This window comes from Myxine glutinosa, chromosome 1 (assembly GCF_964187855.1).
Source record: "Myxine glutinosa chromosome 1, kmMyxGlut1.1, whole genome shotgun sequence".
Taxonomy (NCBI): Eukaryota; Metazoa; Chordata; class Myxini; order Myxiniformes; family Myxinidae; genus Myxine; species Myxine glutinosa.
Genome location: NC_136261.1, coordinates 178,566,861 through 178,588,253, shown reverse-complemented (window position 1 = coordinate 178,588,253; position 21,393 = coordinate 178,566,861). Strand labels below are relative to the sequence as shown.

Genomic DNA, 21,393 nt, shown 5'->3' with positions numbered 1-21,393 from the left:
CTGATTCCTTAATATCTCTTCCTGGTTACTCCCTCCTCCGGTATGATAGACCTGAGCCTCAGCCTGGTGGTGGGGTGGCTATCTTTATCAAAAACTCTTCCTCACTCTCCTTGCACTGCCCTCTTTCCTCCTCACCCCCAGGAGTACCTCTGGCTACGGCTTCCTCTCCGCTCCCACCTTTTGTTCATATGTGTTCTGTACCGTCCCCCAAACAGTGATGACTCCATCTACATTTCAATGTCTGACAACATGGACCAACTTCTATCCACTCATCCCAACTCTCTCTTCCTCATATGTGGTGACTTCAACTGTCATCATGCCACCTGGTTGGGTGTGGGTTCCTCTCTCACCAGTCATGGCACCTCAGCAAAGGACTTCTGTGACTCACTGGGATTGACACAATCTGTCAATTTCCCGACCCGGATCTCAGCCAATGGAGTATCTTCTGTTCTAGACTTGGTTATGACAAACTTCCCTGCTAATGTCTGCTGCTCTTCTTCTGCTCGAATCGGTTCTTCTGATCATGTGCTTGTCAAAGTGGACATCTCTCTGGCCATTCTCAGAGAGCCTCCTCAGCGTCGACAAGTCTGGCATTTCACTCAGGCCGACTGGGACGGTCTTCAAGCAGCCATCAATCGTCTGGATTGGTCTCCCATCTCCACTGCCTCTGACATCAATTCTTCCTGGGAATTCTTCCAAAGCAAACTGATCTCTCTCATGCACAGATTTATCCCATCTCGCCTTCAGTTGTCTTACCCTTCCTCCCGTCCATGGTACACTGAATCTTGTGGTGAGGCAGTTGCACTGAAACAACTTGCCTTTGCCTCTTGGAAGGCTAATCCAACTGAAGGCAATCTCAGTTCCTTCCACCAAGCTCGGAACAAGTGTGTGTCTACCCTCGGGAGTGCCAAGAAGCACTATCTCTCCTCACTCAAGAATGAACTCTCAAACCTGTCTCCTTCCTCCAAATCCTGGTGGTGTCTGGTCAAATCCGTTTCTGGTGTTTGTTCCCCCTCCATCCCCTCCCTTACCTCAAATGGCCACACAGTTGACATCGCACGTGACAAAGCCGAATGCCTCAACTCTGTGTTTGCCTCAAAATCCTTAGTCCCAAACCCATCTCTCTCTGTTCCCACCTTTCCCAGTCGAACCCAACTGCTCCTGGACTCTGTGTCCTTCTCTCCTGACAAGGTGGAGGAGTTTTTGTCAAACCTCGACTCTGATTCTGCAACTGGACCAGGCGGCATCAGCCCACGGGTCCTAAAATCCTGCTCTGCCGCTCTATCTCACCCTCTCTCTGTTCTTTTCACCCTATCTTTTGCTCAAGGTCATCTGCCAGCATCCTGGAAATCAGCTAACATTACCGCTTTACACAAAAAAGGTGCAAAAACAGATCCTTGCAACTGCAGACCAATCAGCCTGCTCCCAATTATCAGCAAAGTCATGGAATCCATCATTGCTTCGGATATGAAATCTTTCCTCTTCTCCAATGGCTTGATCTCTGGTCATCAATTTGGTTTCAGACCAGGTCACTCTACTCTGGACATGCTGCTTCTGCTGTCTCAACAATGGATGGAGGTCCTCAATGCCAAACAGGAAATCAGAGCTGTCTCCCTTGACATATCACGTGCCTTCGATATGGTCTGGCACCCAGCTCTGCTCACCAAACTCTCCTCCTATGGTATCCATGGAAATCTCCATGCATGGCTTGCGGACTTCCTCTCTGGTCGTAGTCAACGTGTGGCCCTGAATGGATTTCTTTCATCTCCCCTTCCTGTTCAGGCTGGAGTTCCCCAAGGCAGTGTGCTGGGCCCTGTGCTTTTTCTGATCTTTATCAATGATCTCTCCGACTCTGGAAAATCTTCTCTATCTCTTTGCTGATGACTCCACTCTCTGCCGCTCCATTCCTCTTCCCTCAGATCGGCAGGCTGCAGCCTCCTCACTCTCTGAAGACCTGGACAAAATCACAGACTGGTCAAACAAGTGGAACATGTCTTTCAATCCTGACAAATCTCACTCTCTTACTATGTCTCTCCGAAAAGATCGACTGGACAACCCTCCCATCTACTTTCTCAACAATCCTCTCCAAGAAGTTCTGTCGCTCAAGCTTTTGGGTCTCACTATCTGCCATGATCTTTCTTGGGAAAACCACATTTCCAAGCTGGCCTCCAAAGCCAGTCGCCGACTGGGCATCCTCCGTCGTGCGAAGTCCTACCTCGGCACACCTGAGCTCCTCACCACATACAAGGCTTTCATCCGCAGCTCAATGGAATACTGTTCTCCCCTATGGGCTTGTGCCCCTGCCTCACACCTGGCTCGACTTCACGCTGTTGAATCCAAAGCTTTCAAAATCATTGGAATCTCCCGCGATGAAGCTATCTCTGAGGGCCTTTCACTCACTCACCGCAGGCAGGTAGGTGGTCTTTCTGTCTTCTACCGACTCCTCTCCGGCCTTGCTACCCCAGCTCTCTCTGTGCTCTGTCCCCCAAATATTCCTACAGGTCGCACAAGATCTGCCAGCAACCCTCTGATGGTTAAACTGCCGAAATCTCGGCTCTCTGCTCACCTTCACTCTTTCATTCCTCTTTTCTCCCGCCTCTGGAACAAACTCCCTCACTCCCTTCAATCCCACTCCTCCCTCCAGGTCTTCAAAACAGCTGTTCACCACCATCTCTTATCTTCCCCCATCCAAAACCTTGATCTTTTCTACCCCCGCTAATTCACCCCAGATCCACCTTGTTTGAAATTCCAACTTCTTTCCTAGAAGTCCTGGCAGTGTCCATATGTTTATACCTCTCCCACCCCCCCCCCCTTCACATGCCTCCCCCCCAAAGCCCTCTCCCTCCCACAGATCTCTCGATGTCTCCATGTCTCTCGGTCCCTGCTCTCAAATGTTGTGTTTGTGTCCTTCCCCCTCTCTCCCCATCTTGTCTACCGCTCCCGATGTTATTTGTTTTATGTGTCTGTTTGTCTTTCTGTGTGATTAATGTTCGCTCTTTCACGAGCCTCGATCTTGTATAGAAAAAAAAAAAAAAAAAAATGGCTGGGTAATGTACGGACACAATTTTGATTATGCTTCCTTTGTAAAGCTAATGCATGAGAAGAGCAACTCTCCTTCTGTCAGCAAAACTAAATCCTTAATCATATATTCCATTATCTTAAGGAGTTGAACTTGGAATATAAGTTCTGAATGCAAGTGCAGTACTTTAGAAAGTTAGTTGGACGCAGGCTCAAACTTCGTGTCAGGACTCGTCCTTTGACTCGGAATCGGCGTGACAGAACTTGACTCTGTCAACTAAGCCGGTTCAGCAGGCAAACCAGGAGAAAGTTCCACATTTTTTTCTGTTTATTTGCAAAACAAGAAAGGTTAAAAAAAAATAGCTGTTAATGATTGTAGAGAAATTGTTGGGGACCTTGTGAAAATGGTTTGGATAACGAATGTGTTTGGTATTAATTATTTAATTACCTGTACATAACATTATCACTATCGTCAGGTCAAGCATGAGTCTTATTTCCATGATGTTCATATCCATACAGCAATAACTAAATTCACACAGTGATAATTGCAATTGCATCACAATAAAATGCTCTCATTCCAAACCTTTGTTAACCACCCCACTTCCACCATCTTGTAGTTTTTATTTTAACCTTCTCCCCACAGGCTTAAAGCAAGCCACTCCCTGGAAGGAAAACTGAAGGAAGTGGCTGATGATCTGTTACCAATTGAAACTAGCCTTCTGGAGGAGCACACCGTGCCAGTCAGTTCTAAATCAACCTTTGAACGTAGAAAAGAATTTCAGGTAACAGACACATTTCACCATCTTCCATTATTTCCACAAATGGGCCAGGACTTATCCTTCGATTGCTTCTTTTTTCATTTTCTTCTCTTGTATCACTTCTGCTTTTAGTTTCTCTCTTTCTTCATTGATATGTCTATGGAGTCATTAATTTTTACAAAAAAAAATCCTTTTGCTCAAGGAAAACGAAATATGGAAGCATATTGAATTTTTAAATGATGATTTGTGATAACTATGAAAAAGAAATCAGAAAGTCTTTATTTTGTTCATTATTATTTATTCTTTATCCTTCCATTGTCTGAACAGACACAATGCTGAATATTGTATTAAACGGTTATTACCTCCGCCATCGAAGGTGGATGGAGGTTGTGTTTTTTAACCCTGTCTGTCTGTCCGTTTATGAACAGTATATCTCAAAAAAGTGTGGATCGATTTGGACGAAATTTGGTGGTGAGGTTGTGGAGGTGACGAGGACAAAATGGTTAGATTTTCGTGAAGATCCGGATCTGGATTTGAGGTTTTTGAAGTGAAGCTCCACCATTGAGAGATCGGGAAAAAAACTATTTATACCACGATATCCCAAAAAGTTGTGGATGAATGTGACGAAACTTGGTGGACAGGTTGCATATGTGACAAGGAAGGTTTGATTCAATTTTGGTGAAGATTCGAATCCGGATCCAAATCAGAGAATTTTTCAAGTGAATCTTTACTGTTGAGTGTCAGGGCTCAAACCAATATATAGCACAATATCTCAAAAAGTTATGGATGGATTCGGACGCAACTTTGTGGACAGGCTGTGTGTGTGACGATAACGAATTGATTCGATTTTGGTGAACATCCAAACACAAATCTGGATATGAGAGTTTTAATATTATTTTAAAGTGATTCTTCACCATTGAGTGAAGGGGCCAAAACGATATATATATAGCATGATATTTCAAAAAGTTGTGGATGACGTGACAAAACAAGGTGGATGAATTGGTTTGGTGACGAGAACAAGCCGATTAGATTTTGGTTCAGATCTGGACGATCAATGGGATGCAAAACGTAAACTGTTCAACCTGGCAGAGGTATGCACTCTAGCGAGTGCCGTTCTATTCAATAACTTTATTCATTGTAAACATCCTTTCAAATCGACCAATGCAATGAAATCTTATTAACAAAGAATACAAAGTCGATATTTTTCCTCCACAATGTTGGCATACATGTATAGAAATTTTAATGCAATGTTGGTATTGGTATTCCATTCAAAATGTATTTCAATCAAGGTTTTTTGATATACATATTCGATGCTCGTGGAAGAACTAGCACACTAAACAGATCATGACATAACAAGATGCAAAAGGAACAGTAGATAGAAGGGGGAAACACCAACAGTAGAGTTTAAGGCCTAGATTGAGGGAGACTTTGACAAACAAATGGTGTGGGGTAGAATGGAGGACAAGAGAGGATACATTGGGTGGACAAGATGGAAACAGAAGGAAACTCCAACAAGGGGAAATTGGAAATTGGGGTGGGGGTGGAGGGGGGGGGGGGGGTAAGAGTTAACGAGGGTCGGAAAGATCATGGATTTCGGATTGGGATGATCTGAGATGCTGGTGAACAGCTGTCTTGTAGACCGAGAGGGAAGAGTGAGATTGAAGAGAAGGTGGAAGTTGGTTCCACAGGCGGGATGAAAAAACAGGAGAAAACAAGGAAAAAAAAACTGAGTGGATGTGAACAGTGATCCTGGACTTAGGTCGTTTCACCAGAAGAGGGTTGATGGTGAACTGTGTGTGCCCTGCAGAAACCTGGGGGAGGGGGTAAAGTATGGAAGGAGCAGAGGGTTCAAGACCAGAAGTGAGGCAATAGAAGACAGAGAGACCTCGGACCTGTCTGTGATGGTGAAGTGATCGGCTCATGGACTCAACTTTATCGTGGGAGATTCCAATAATCTTGAAGGCCTTGGTTTCCAAGTTGAGCAAAATGTGAGGCAGGAATCCAGCCCAGAGGGGAAAGCAGTACTCCAAGCTGCAGATGAGGGGCTTTTAGGTGGATCGGAGTGTCAAGGAAGGACTTTGTACGATGGAGCGGCTGGCTTTGGAGGCCAAATTTGAAATATGACTTGCCCAAAAATGATCTTGGCTGATGGTGAGACCCAGTGGTTTCAATGACAGCTGCCTCCAGAGGTTTGTTAAGAAAGTAGATTGGGGTGCTGGAGGCTTTGGGGGGGGGGGGGGGTGTTTTTCCAGACGATGGCTTTGGAGAGAGATTGTGCGGAAGAGATTTCCCAGGATTGAAAGACATATTCCAAGTGTTTGACCATCTATGATTGTGTCATGGTCTGAAGAGAAGGAAGAGGCTGCAGCCTGCCGGCCTGTCTGAAGGATGAGGGATATCACGGCACAAGGTCGAGTCATCAGCAAATAGATAAAGGGGATTTTAGAGTCAGAGAGATTGTTTATGAAGATCAGGAATAGGACTGGGCTTATAACACTGCCTTGGGCACTCCGACAGTGAGAGGAGATGTAAGGTTTCCATTGAGAGTCACACGTTAGCTTCGAGGGTGGAGGAAGGCAGTACGCCATGTGTGGAGTTAGACTTGGATGCCATAGGCAGAGAGTTTGCAGAGCAAGGCAGGATGCCAGACTGCATCGAAAGCATGACATATGTCTGGAGAGATAACCCTGATCTGATATCTAACATTGAGCGCTTCCATCCATTGTTGGATGTGTTGAAGCAGCATGTCCAAAGTGGAGTGACCTTGTCTGAGATCAAATTGGTGATCTGGGATGAGATTGTTGGAGAAAAGGAAGGATTTCATATGAACTGCGATTATGGATTCCATGACCTTGCTGCTGATTGGAAGTAAGCAGATGGGACTGTAGTTAAGGGGATTCGTTTTTGCACCTTTTATGTAGGGCACACGAAACTGCACATACATTACACCACCTTTGGTACAAGATATGATATGGATAACCTGAAGATGTGCACTCACCTCTGAGCTGTCTAGCGTGTGTTCAAATCTGGACCCAGCTATAAACTCTCAACATGGTGCCTTGCATACAGGGCCAGGCTTCATGATCTGACTGCATATCTTAAACTGTCCATCGGAAGGACCTTAATCCGGCTGCCAGCACTGATCATTGGTGAATGTTAAAGATTCCATGGTCCTCTGTGAAGAGTAGTTGAGTTATTGTTAGCACCCTGAACAAATTCCAGACTCATACAAAAACGGACTCACAGGAAGGCAATGGCAAACCCCCAGTAAAAATGTTACCAATAAACTGACTCAGCTACAACAATGCTCTTTCAATCGGGCGGCGCATTTATGATGTCAAATGATGATGATGATGATGATGATGATTCATAATCTATATTATAATAGCCGTAGATGATTCTGTCTGTCTGTCTGTCTGTCTATCTGTTGGGTGTCTGTCCGGGGTGTGGCTTACTCGGTTTGCAGAGTAGCTCCACCCATTCTGGGAGTGGCTATAAACAAATATCCACCATTTTATTAACTCGCATAGCTTTGAGTCCTGTTTTGTAGGCCCGTGGTGTCTTGCTCTCCCCCAGTTTTATTTCAAATCAAATTCGATAAATCATTTCATTTTTCACAGTCGCTAACATAGTTTTAGACTCGGTTGAAAAAAAACGGGAAGAAAATCCGATGAAAGTTGCCGTTTATAGAACGAAATGAATTCTCAAAGGCCTGTAACTTCAAGGCCATTGAGTCTCTCTCACGCCTTTATCTCCAATCTAACTCACCATATGATTTCATTTTTATCGATGGTTTTACTTTTAGACTCGGTGTCAGCAATAATTGAGAACAATCCACACACGCGGGAAAATGCAGAGATATATTTTTTAAAATCGCGTCATGGTGTATCATACACCGCCCAACATGACACCACCGGCAATGTGTCGATATATATTAAAAATTCGCTTTTGCTTTTCCGTTATGATATATTACTATTTCGTTTGATGATAGTCGTCACAAAAACGTCAACAATGATGCCGACATATATTTCTTCGTTTTTATTTCATTCAACATATTAGCCGGAAGTAAAATATGTTTCAGGAAATTACCGAGAGATATTTCTTCGTTTTTTTTATTAGTTATGTGCGCATACACTTTAAATAGGTTTATTTGAAATCTTTAATTTTCCACAAACATTCCACACACGCGGGAAAATGCAGAGATATATTTTTTAAAATCGCGTCATGGTGTATCATACACCGCCCAACATGACACCGACGGCAATGTGTCGATATCTATTTTAAATTCGATATATCAATTCATTTTTCACAGTCGCTAACATAGTTTTAGACTCGGTTGAAAAAAAACGAGAAGAAAATCCGATGAAAGTTGCCGTTTATAGAACGAAATGAATTCTCAAATGCCTGTAACTTCAAGGCCATTGAGTCTCTCTCACGCCTTTATCTCCAATCTAACTCACCATATGATTTCATTTTTATCGATGGTTTTAGAGTCGGTGTCAGCAATAATTTAGAACATTCCACACACGCGGGAAAATGCAGATATATTTTTTAAAATCGCGTCATGGTGTATCATACACCGCCTAACATGACACCGACGGCAACGTGTCGATACATATTAAAAATTCGATATATCATTTCATTTTTCACAGTCGCTAACATAGTTTTCGACTCGGTTGAAAAAAAACGGGAAGGAAATCCAATGAAAGTTGCCGTTTATAGAACGAAATGAATTCTCAAACGCCTGTAACTTCAACTTCAAGGCCATTGAGTCTCTCTCACGCCTTTATCTCCAATCTAACTCACCATATGATTTCATTTTTATCGATGGTTTTGGACTCGGTGTCAGCAATAATTGAGAACATTCCACACACGCGGGAAAATGCAGATATATATTTTTAAAAATCGCGTCATGGTGTATCATACACCGCCCAACATGACACCGACGGCAACGTGTCGATATATATTAAAAATTCGCTTTTGCTTTTCCGTTAAGATATATTACTTTTTCGTTTGATGACAGTCGTCACAAAAACGTCAACAATGATGCCGACATATATTTCTTCGTTTTTATTTAATTCAACATTATTAGCCGGAAGTAAAATATGTTTCAGGAAATTACCGAGAGATATTTCTTCGTTTTTTAAAATTAGTTATGTGCGAATACACTTTAAATAGGTTTATTTGAAATCTTTAATTTTCCACAATATAATTTACTTGCCATTTATCATTTGATGATTACGAGACAAATTCCTCTTGAGGATCGTGACAATTCATGCGCTGCGTGGAAACTTCTATTTCCAAAATGAATGAGACGATCGATGAAGAACGCAGACTTGAACAGGATGCAGCAAGAAAACGAATGAGACGGGCGAACGAGTCCATCGACGAACGTCAATGCAAACTTGCGGGGTCACCCGTGGGAATCCCACGGGCATGGATGTGTGTGACATTTCGACATATTGAGTTAGATGCTGCACATTCATTTTTACAAAATGGTTACTGGCAAGTCATCAGATCCAGAAATGGTGTAAAAACCACCGTTTAGAGGCCATTTTTCCCCGCAAAGCGGGGGTTGGCCTTTTCGGGGACCGTGGTAGTTGTTGTTTTTTTGTCCCCTTTTTGAAGCAATGTTTTACGGCCGGATGCCCTTCCTGACGCCAACCCCTTTTGCCGCCTTCAACGACAAACAGGGAATTACCAGTGAACTGGTACTCAATTAGCCGACCTCGGAAGGATGACAGGCTGAGTCAACCCCCCTGGCATTAATTCGGCGATCGACCGAGATTCGAACCCAGGATCCTAAGCCGGCACCCTAGCCGCTAGCCCAACACCAGAAATGGTGTCATGAACACAATTTATTTACGCACAAGCACAAAAGCAAGACGGGCCGATTTCCGATTCCGACGGGCCGACGGGCGAGACGGGCCGATTTCCGATTCCGACGGGCCGATTTGGAGCAAGAAAAAGAACGAGACGGGAGAAAAAGGAGAGAAACGAGACGGGGAAAGCCGATTGGAGAGGCGAGTGAGGCGCGATTGGAGAGGAGTGTGAGGCGCGATTGGAGAGGAGTGTGAGGCACGATTGGAGAGGAGTGTGAGGCGTGATTGGAGAGGAGTGTGAGGCACGATTGGAGAGGAGTGATTGGAGGGGAGTGTGAGGCACGATTGGAGAGGAGTGTGAGGCACGATTGGAGAGGAGTGTGAGGCGCGATTGGAGAGGAGTGTGAGGCGCGATTGGAGAGGAGTGTGAGGCGCGATTGGAGAGGCGTGTGAAGGATTGCAGAGGAGAGGAGTGTGAGGGATTGGAGAGGTGAGGGATTGGAATGGAGAGGGATGTGAGGGTTTGGAGAGGAGAGGAGTGCTAGGTGGAGAGAGGAGAGTGTCAGGTGGAGACAGGAGAGTGTCAGGTGGAGACAGGAGAGTGTCAGGTGGAGAGGAGTGAGGGGTCACATATTATGTGAAATAACTAAATTCACACCATTTCTGGATCTGATGACTTGCCAGTAACCATTTTGTAAAAATGAATGTGCAGCATATAACTCAATATGTCGAAATGTCACACACATCCATGCCCGTGGGATTCCCACGGGTGACCCCGCTAGTAATATATACTGCACATGAAAGATTGCTTGTTTTCAATTACATAAACTGCTCACATTTTCCCCACAGAAAGTTCTTTAAAATGTTGGCAGAATTACGAACCAGTGAGTTTTTTTGTTTTTTTTTAATCCTGGTCTACGCATACATATACACATACATACTTTTATTTTCATTATTTTCTGTTGGCAGGAAATGGGAAATAAGCTGAAGGACAGCAAAGTAAAGCTGGACGATGCAAGCTCACTGCTGCAAGACTCATTGGCGGCCCAATTGCAACTGGCAGCATTTGGTGTGGGAGCTTGCTTGGATGCTGGACGACAGGAATCCAAACTAGAGAGTCTTTTCTCACGGCAGGCCGAAGCAACGAGGCAGTCGGCATTCAGGTGTTTACTCTCTATCCAACATTTGTTTTTATTAGATCATAGAGTTCCGTATGTGTTCCGCACAGCCTTCCTGACATTGCCATCCTGAGTCAGTTTCAGTGAGTTGTTCATAACTTTGGCTTGCCAGACTAATGTTGGTGAATATTTTGGGGAAGATGCAAGTTGTAAGGGAAGACGAATATGTATATATACATACAAGTAAATGAAAAAAATTCTGCTAAATGAAAAAGGCAATGTAGGGATGACAAAACACAGTCTAAAAAAGGTCCTAAACAAGGTGGGGGTGATGTTGGTGTGGAGAGTAGCTAACAGTATTGCCATCACATAACAATCACTGCCTCATTTACACTTCATCGGTTATTGCTTCAAGCTTCCACAAACACTCCACTGGTTACACCAGTACTTGATTACTCTTGTAGTGTAACCACATACTGAGACTGTACAAATTAGCAGCCCGAGTACAATGTTATAATATCAGTACATGATCATCAACTTCTCACAAACTGCATGGACATCTCCAATAACAGCATTCTATAATTATCTGCATTTGTGATCGGTTACTCTAAGTTGATAAAAAAGGAAAGTAGGAAAGACAACTGAAGCTACAAGAAGTCCCTGAAATTATATCGGAGCTTCTTGTACTTATGCAGAAATGAAATATTGGAGCTTCTAATACTTTTAGCTCGGCCTACCTGAGACAATAGTCTGGGGACAGCGATGTCGGGATTGTTATGTGATGGCAATACTGTTCGCTACTCTTCAAACCAACATCATCCCTATCTTGATTAGGACCTGTTTTAGACTGTATTTTATCATCCCTTCATTGCCTTTTTAATTCAGCAAAAAAATTTTTAAATTCATTTCTTTCGGTAAGTTTTTTACAATGTGGAATTACACAATGTTATGGTACTCAGAGGATACCCATATACCCAATCTTGGAGCAAAAGTGCCAAGATATCTTAGTCAGCAATGTCAAACAGTGCATGGGTTCCTATATTGTGTCACGAAACCCTGACTGTATCTTGCAGCTCTGTCTTATTGCTAATTTGTCAAAGAGTAATGTCTTCATCCAGCCTCAGGCCACACTAGGACCTGCACTTAGAAATGCCCAAAAGAACTGATGTGGTTTCCCTCCAACCAATAGGGTGAGGACAGAGGGGAGGGGCGGAGCCTCGAGGAATTTATGCACAGCCGGACACGTGAAAGACACTCTCGTGGTTTTTACTGTTTTGTCTACTTGAAGTGTCAATAAAACTTATTATACCCTCGAACTGCAAATGCCCTTGATAAACTACGACAAGAGTATGAAAAGATACTCCAACGTTTGTTCTGCATCAGTGGGTGGGGCCGACATTTTTTTAGCCGCGTCATCCATGCGTTAGTACGTCGAGTCGACAGTGCCAGCGCACTCTCTGATAGTTTTGTAAAATTAACTTCAATGAAGAACTTTATCAAGACAAGATAAGAGTATTTATCTGTTGTATCCAAATCCTGGTTCTGGAAAAGCATAGCAAGGTTCAGGGTTGATCAGGTCGGCATGGGGAAGAGCTTGGCCTTGTCAAACTACGATGGCGTTGGTTGAGTATGAGAGAACACGCTCTTCGAGAGTATCTGTAAATATTTAACTGCAGAAATGAACTGGAGAAACAAATTATAACAAAGGAATCTGCACCAAGTGAAACTCCAGTCATTGCCATTGAGAGAGGCTCAGCTGAGAAATACACACCGTCTGAATAATTATTATAATATTTGAGTCGATGATGTTCTACTTCTGATTTGCAAATGTTGTGGTACAAACTTTATAGACGTGCTCACCAGCGGCATATTGAGGGTGTCTGGAAAAAATAAATAAAAATTTTAATAACATAATTGTTCTCCCTCCACCCCCTACTTCCACCTCCTCCCAAATCCCCAACCCCAGTAGCCATAGGTAATACTAATAGGGCATAGACATCAGGAAACTTGGATCTTTATTTTTAAATGTCAAATATATGACCATTGACCACTCCAGGCGATTCAGAATGCCAAAACAAAGATGAAAGGAACACTAAATGTCATTTCAAATATTTATTAAACTAGGGGGCCCGTTGGTCCATTGGACCAAATTTTAATTGGGGACTTTTGGACCTTCAGGGACTTTGGGGACTTTTGGGTGTTTGGGGACTTTTGAGTCATCAGGGTCACCTGGGTCTTTTTGGTCCTCGGGGACTTTTGGGTCATCTGGGTTTTTTGGGTACTCTGGGACTTTTGGTTCATCAGGAATTTTTGGTCTTTTGGGTTGTCAGGGACTTTTGGGTTATCAAGGACTTTTGGGTCATCATGGACTTTTGGGTCATCATGGACTTTTGGGTCATCAAGGACTTTTGGGTCATCTGGATCCTCGGGGACTTTTGGGTCATCAGGGATTTTTGGGTCCTTGGGAACTTTTTGTTCCTCGTGGACTTTTGGGTCATCTGGGTGTTTTAGGTCCTTTTGGGTCATGTGGTCTTTTGGGTCAATGTGATGCACCGCGCGGTAACCCGGGTTGCCCCGTGATTTTTAATCATTTTACATAATTAATTAATCTAATTTAGGGGGAGTGTAACCCAGGTTTGTGTGATAGGAAAATCCTTTGTGACGCAAACTTCTTCCATTTAAGAGTTATGGAGGCCACTGTGCTCTTGGGAACCTTCAATGCAGCAGAAAAGTTTTTGTAGGCTTCCCCAGATCTGTGCCTCGACACAATCCTGTCTCTGAGCTCTGCAGGCAGTTCCTTCGACCTCATGGCTTGGTTTTTGCTCTGACATGCATTGTCAGCTGTGAGACCTTATATGGACAGGTGTGTGCCTTTACAAATCATGTCCAATCAATTGAATTTATCACAGGTGGACTCCAATCAAGGTGTAGATACATCTCAAAGATGATCAAGAGAAATGGGAGGCACCTGAGCTAAATTTCAAGTGTCATAGCAAAGGGTCTGAATAGTTCTGTCAATGTGATATTTCAGTTTTTTGTTTTTCATAAATTTGCAAAACTTTCTTAAATCCTGTTTTCTTTTTGTCATTATGGGGTATTGAGTGAAGATTGATGAGGGAAAAAATGAATTTAAACGATTTCAGCATAAGGCTGCAACATAACAAAATGTGATAAAAGTGAAGGGGTCTGAATACTTTCTGAATGCACTGTACCTTAACATTAATTTCTCCATTGGGGAGGGGGGCAAATGAAATTGCTACAACCTCCATTGTGTGACCCTTAGTCCTCCTGTCAAGATTGGTTAAGATTGGATAAATAACGACTGAATGTATCACAGTCGAGCAAACAGACAGACAGACATACACCAAATTGCGTATTTCAGTTAGATGAAATTCTTTTATTTGGATAAACCCTATAAAACTGCTTTTGTGTCGAAACAAATATATGACTTTGTTGCAACAAATGTCCCGAAAATGAGTGTCCATGAGGACACAGAGAAATTGATTGACATGGTTGAAGGTTCCATTGGAAAAAAAAACTTTAAAGCTTGTTCTTCTGGCGACCTAAAAATACATATCGCGCCCGCATCCGAAGGAAGCGGTACAGTTTGGCATTTTTAGTATGAAATAGGCAAAGCCAAGAAATGAATGAAACCCTTTCGTTTTACACTTTAGTACCCTTCAGAATCACCCTTTAGAACCCATTAGAATTACCCTTTCGAACCCATCAGAATTGCCCTTTAGAACCCATCAGAATCACCCTTTAGAACCCTTCAGAATCACCCTTTAGAACCCATCAGAATTACCCTTTAGAACCTTTCAGAATCACCCTTTAGAACCCATCAGAATCACCCTTTGGAACCCATCAGAATCACCCTTTAGGACCCATTAGAATTACCCTTTCGAACCCCTTATAATTACCCTTTAGAACCCATCAGAATCACCCTTTAGAACCCATCAGAATCACCCTTTGGACCCCATCTGAATTACCCTTTAGAACCCATTTGAATCACCCTTTAGAACCGCTTATAATTAAATAGTGTGGGTTGGAAAGGTTCTTCATTTTTACGGACAGACATAGCCAAATATTGAAGCAGTTTTACTGCTTAAAAAGAGCCCCTCATTTTACCCCTCATTACCTCATTACCCCTCATTTTACATGAGTAAAATCCAACAACAGCTGTTTGAAAAGTTGCACATAATTTTGGCCCACCCTGTGTATTATCTGGGTGGTGGTTGAACAGTTAAGGTGGTTGGCTTCGCATCTTCATATCCTGAAATCAAACCGCAGTTGTGCCAAAAGTAATATCAGGTGGGTTGGCTCAGCCTGTTCATCCTGAGGTCGGCAAAATGAGCACCAGGTTGATGGAAAATGGAGTATCCTGTGTTGGAGTGGTGACATGTTCAAAGTTGTGCCACCTCGCCAATGAAACTTCCATGACAGCCTCACGTGCTTCGTGGGATGACGAGGATCACACATCCATCTATATTTATATTAGGCAATCAATGCAAGGCTTAAATTATATCGTTATTAAGATAGAGATTTTGCAAGTTGTGCATAAAACAAGTTCCACAACCAAAATTCAGTCATTTTTTGTTTGAATTGCTCTGTTCCCCTCTCCTGGCTCCAATCTTTAACCTTTTACCCCAATGTTTTTCCCCTTTCCTCTTTATTGTGGATTGCAGATTAATTCGGCTCAATCTTGCAGAATCCCAAAGCCGAGCATATGTCACCAAGTATCCTGAGTTGTTCAACTGGGTTCATGATGTTCCTCAGGTGGAGGAGGGTATCCCCACGACACTAGAAGAAACCAAAACTGCCATTGAAAAAGAAGAGGTACTTAAATATATATATGGAGGTAGGCACACTTACCTCTGAGCTTTCTCGCCTGGGTTTGAATCTCCGCCCTGCTATAAACTGTCATTCGGTGTTTCACAGCTACTGTGATCCATCCATGTGTGCGCCGTCCTCTGGATGGACGTTAAACTAAGAATCACATCTGCCTGCATTAGTTGGTGGACTTGACTTGACCACAACCTTCATCACCCATGATGTACCAATGTTTTTGTTCAAGGCATTCAAAAATTGGGGTCTGAGGAGGTATATGAGGTTGGGGAAGGAGGTGGGGAGTGCCCCCCTCCCACCCCACCCCCCCCAAAATAGGTATGTTTTTTGTTTGTTTGTTTAAAATCTTATGATTATGTTAATATGATTCTTCATGCTGCCCTGTCTTCCAGCAACCATTGAAATTGGTTTAAAATACCTATAGTCAGTGTTGTATACTGTTTATTCTACCAGGTGAACACCAGGGGTATTGCCCCGATGTTTATTATATATATATGAGTGAGGTACTAAGCATGGGTGGGAGGCCACAAGCAAACAGACAATGCGGAAACGCCGAATGCCAAATCAAAAACCAATAAATTCCACATTCCTGTACCACCTTCAGTCGAACGTCAGGCATGGACAGGCCGGTACACTTGCTGTATCTTGATATGATCAGATGATGCAACATTGAATGTTACTTCCTTTTAGTTTGATTTTCTTTTACAATCAAACAGAGAGAACCTTCATGTACTTCAATTTGGTGACTATTCTAACAACGGATCCATCCACCCTTGACTGACTGTACAGGATATCACAGCCTGCTGCTCCATGCTTGGCAAGTGAGAACTACCTGATCCACAAATCTGGCAATGTACCGACCTTACCCTCTATCGTCGACCGCCATGCTGACCACCGGAGTGCTGCACATTCCGACCAAGGGAGTGCTGCACATTCCTCCCTCAAAACGCAGCGCCACTCAGCTCCGTTCTGTGTCTGAACCAGTGTCATTCCCAGCTGCATCCTCTATTTCAAATCCAGTTCCGAGTCTTCACGAGCTCTCCTCCTCTCTTTGGCACCCCTCTTTTCTCTGTCACCACGGCAAGTCCATATTCCAAAAGAAGATAATCCAACTTTAGTTTTGCATGCAGAAGATGGGAGCGACGTTTTTTTCCACGCCATCCCTACAGAGAGAGCACTACCGTACTCTCTGATTACTTTCTGATCAGTGAAGGAACTATTTTTTTGGAGCTTTAAGTTTTTGGTCTTTAGTTTGAATCGGTATCTCGCAGATCATGGACATTGCATTTTGTATGAATCTTGAAGGATTGCATTGTTATGAACACTTGGTTGTAGGAGGCCACGCATTAGTGAGTGGTGGCTTTTCTTCACGACTACAACCTTTAGAACTGCCTAATCCAAAACAAGTCCGTCCAAAGTGACCATTATCATGAAATGTAGAAACAGGTTTATCACGTAAGAAAGGCATCTTGAATGAGATAATTAGAAAACCACAGTGACATCCACTTCAGAGAGAAGGCTTCTGGTTTCTTTGCTGGCTTCCAGAAGATGTTGGACTAGTGGGCAATGTGCAACAATGAGAACAGAAATTGTGTGAAAGCATGTGATAATAATTAAAATATCAAAATTACTCTGTGGTGCATAAATGAGGGCAAGGAAAGGAGGGTTACCTTCTTCCATCTACTTGGAAGTCAGCTAACATCACCTTCATCAACCATCCTTGATGTTTACATATGGCGTGAACAAACATAACTTCCACGTCACTGTGAAGCTGTGTTGGATGCTTTCGTTTGAACCTCCACTTAAGATGAGTGAAATGAAGCATTTTGGAAATTTCGAATTGTTCTCATTCAGATTTCAACATCACTGCAATGTACTGCATATTAATTATCAAATTGTTTTAACTTTCTTCATCTCAGAAGAAGAGGATTTATAATACGGGCTGCCACGGGGTGGCACTACACGACACACATTTACAAAGAGAGAATTGGGGTCTTCTCCCCTCCACCAGATTTGCTACCCAGACACAAACCACACTTGGTAGATAACAATTTGATACTTGTGTTTGCACAGATAACAACGACAGGTGTTGCTTTATCTATAAACTCCCAATTTTTCTGACAGAAACTGGTGGTAGAAATCGACAAAATGAAACCCCAGCTTGAACTATTCCAAAAGACTGTGCAAGATTTGATCAAAACCATCAAGGTGAGGGCTCTACCATATGATATGTCACTTTACCTTGCAATATATCATTTGCTGGTTTGCTATTGTCTGAAACCCCCTATTAGCCTCTTTAAAAAGCATTTTGTGGCCTTCAGTCAATATTCTGAGTTGTTTCACCTTATTTGAGGACTCAAAGATATCTGCTGAGATATTCCCACTTGATTGAACTGCCCATACCTGTACAGATGTCTCCGAATAAGTAATGGGGCTGGTAGGATGATCCAGAGGTATGCACACACCTCTGACCTGCCTCGGCTGTGTTTCAATATTGGCCCAGCTATAAACTGGCCTTCTGGTGTTTCCCCCGTGTCATGTATGAAGCTGCAAATATTCACCGTTGTTTCCCTTACACCGTGACCGCGGGTTTATTTCCGTTTTTCCGGAAGTTACGGCCCAGCTCGGATGGCGCTGCGGTGTATCGGGAGAGTCAATAAACGTGTGCTGCAATCGATCGTCTGTCGAGATACCTTACACCCCGGCAGGGTGATGTATCGATGTTGGTGTCGTGTCTTGCACGGATGTTAAACTGGGGATCCCGTCTGCCAGCATTAGTTTGTGGGGATTAAAAATCCCATGGCGTTCTTTGTGAAGAGCAGGTGACCTCTATCCCTGGCATCCAGGTGAAATTCCAAGTTCCTGTTCCAACCTACAGGGGGTCACTGCATCAACAGTATAGCTGCACCTCAACTCAATAATGCCACCTGCAGCCACATACTGCATCTTAAGAAGAAGAAGAAGCAATGTATCTATTTTGTGTTATCAATGAAAATTTGTTGCTGTTACTTATCCCTGCCATGTTTCAGGCTCCACCATAGAACTTTGGTCCTTGGTGAGTGATTCGGTGCCACGATGTTTTATTGCATGTCAGAGGCCTAACTGTACTTTGGAGAGAAGGAATTCCAAATTTGCCACCATTATGGTGAATACCTGACAAAACTTTGTCAAAGACACCATGAGATCTTTAATGTCGACCAGCAGTACAGGCTGGCAGATGAGTCCCCAATTTGACATCCCATTTAAGGAATGGTTAACCTTTTTGATGCAACACCTTGCCTGCGAAGCACCAATCTGGCAGCTAACAGTCAAATCAAGAATCTAACCCAGACTAAATGATATCAACACAGCTACCCCTTCTTGTGTCCAACGCTCTGCTCCAGCAGTCCTCCTCCATTAATGGGCTCAGTGTCAGCATCTTCAACATTCTCTCCTGGCAGCCTCGCACATTCAACATCACCAAATCTGCCTCCAAGAAACTTGGTTTTCTTTTCAGAGCTCGCAAGTACTTCAATTCCCATAAGCCTCTCACCCTCTACAAAACCCTCTACAAATCCTGTTAGACCGGTGATAAAATACTACTCCCATGTCTGCGGTGAAAGCCCGCTTGGAGTTTGCAAAAAAAGTACCTAAAGGACTCTCTGACTGTGAGAAACAAGATTCTGTGGTCTGATGAAACCAAGATTGAATTGTTTGGCTTCCGTCTGGCCACTCTGCCATAAAGCCCAGGTCGGTTGCAGTGATGGGTTTTTTTGTAGGCTTCCCCAGATCTGTGCCTCGACACAATCCTGTCTCTGAGCTCTGCAGGCAGTTCCTTCGACCTCATGGCTTGGTTTTTGCTCTGATATGAATAGTCAGCTGTGAGACCTTATATAGACAGGTGTGTGCCTTTCCAAATCATGTCCAATCAATTGAATTTACCACAAGTGGACTCCAATAAAGGTGTAGAAATATCTCAAAGATGATCAAGAGAAATGGGAGGCACCTGAGCTAAATTTCAAGTGTCATAACAAAGGGTATGAATACTTATGTAAATGTGATATTTCAGTTTTTTATTTTTAATAAACTCGCAAAACTTTCTAAAATCCTGTTTTCTCTTTGTCCTTATGGGGTATTGAGTGCAGATTGATGAGGGAAAAAATGAATTTAAACGATTTCAGCAAAAGGCTGCAACATAACAAAATGTGAAAAACGTGAAGGGGTCTGAATACTTTCTGAATGCACTGTATCTCTACCTGGTTATTATTAGGAGATGTTGTCCAGCATTATGCTACAGGAGCAGCAGGAAGTATTTCAGGTCCTATTGTTTTCTTGAATATAATTTATATTATTAATACAATACTCTTCTTCTTTTTTTTTGAATATTGCATTCTTTGGAAGGAAATAGTTTGTGATACAATGAAGTTTCCTACCCTCTGATGTTCTTAGCACTACGAGAAGGCAGCTGAGCGATACAAAATAGTGGTGGAAACTACTTCAAATACACAATCGCCCCTCACGCTGAAGGGTGCTCCCTCTCAGACTGATCGCATTTCTGAGGAGGTTCGGAACACTCATTCGTCACTGCAAACATTGAATGTACTTCACATCGTATTGTTAACTTTTCATGCAGAGTAATTCAATGGTGGTGTGCTTATGATTTGTTATCTTGTGTGTCTTTAACCCATGACTCAATGGGATTCCTTTGGGGGGATTGCAAATCTAAAGGAGAGAGAATTGTAGAAGGGTAGGAACCGGTTCTTAGTGGATGTGGATGGAGTAAGGCTCAGCTGTGGAAATGGGAGAGAACATGAGTTGGTGGTGGTCGGCAAACTTGAAATACTGCATGGAAGAGCTCGAGCAAACAGGAACTGATGGTAAATGTGATATAAAACAGGTGAAACATCATGTCTCACATTTCAATAAAACCAAGTTCTCTCCTGAGCAATCCATTGTTCATACAATCGGCCAGCGTTGTTTGTTGATTATCCTCAATGAGAGCATTTTCATGCAAAACAAAACACAAGGTTCGATGTCAGCAGGGAGTTTTGAACAATTGTTAATTTTTCATCTCTTTTGGAACGACAAAGCAACGTTTAGTGTGAAAGACAACACTCCGGTCGTAGCATCATAAAGTATGCCGTCCTCTTTTTTTTTTTCTTTTTTTTTTTTTGTATACTGAATCGAGGCTCGTGAAAGAGCTAACATTTACTTCACAAACAAATCAACCAGACAAACAAAATATATAAAAAGAGGGAGCGGAAAACAAGATGGGGAGAGAAGGGGAAGCACACAAACACAACATTTGAGAGCAGGGAGAAGAAGAAGACAAAGGTGTTATGGAATATGACAGAATGCAGTTCTTCAGGGGTCAGATGAGACATTTTTTAACAACGTGATCACGTGATCACAAACAACGTGGTCGAAGAACGAACGAACAAATAAGAACGAATAAACGAATAAGAACAGAAGGAAGTGTTTTTTGGTTTTTTTTTTTTTTTTGAAGAGATTTTAAAACAAGGAAGTATGGGGTGAAAAGACAGTGAAAAACAGAAACCGGAAAGTAATTGCAGCGTGATCGGAGAACCGCTGAGACAAAAACAAAGCCTCAAGCCAAGGTCGGACACGGTACCCTAGTACTACACTTAGGCCTCAGAATACGCGATAAGAAAGACCGACGATTCTGTACACAGGTATGAAAAACCAACGCAAAGAATACTATTAAAGACACCCCAATAGGTACATACACCGAGAGAAAGATAGTTTCAACAAAAACACAATTGTGAAAAGTTACTTAACTTCGAAAGCGAGCGCGCATGGACAGCTATGAAGAGACGAGACCTCCAATCTTGC

The 21,393-nt window shown here is 42.9% G+C and overlaps 1 protein-coding gene across 1 annotated transcript in view; it reads left to right on the top strand.

The window, feature by feature from the left end:
* The window catches only part of LOC137431436 (periplakin-like), a 116,473-nt gene that overhangs the window by 90,579 nt on the left and 4,501 nt on the right, over window positions 1-21,393 (top strand). Inside the window, exons 16-20 of the mRNA XM_068122758.2 lie at window positions 3,662-3,800; window positions 10,568-10,761; window positions 15,402-15,552; window positions 17,686-17,769; window positions 19,990-20,103. Of these exons, the coding sequence (XP_067978859.2) occupies window positions 3,662-3,800; window positions 10,568-10,761; window positions 15,402-15,552; window positions 17,686-17,769; window positions 19,990-20,103 (682 nt within the window). The remainder of the gene's footprint in view (window positions 1-3,661; window positions 3,801-10,567; window positions 10,762-15,401; window positions 15,553-17,685; window positions 17,770-19,989; window positions 20,104-21,393) is intronic.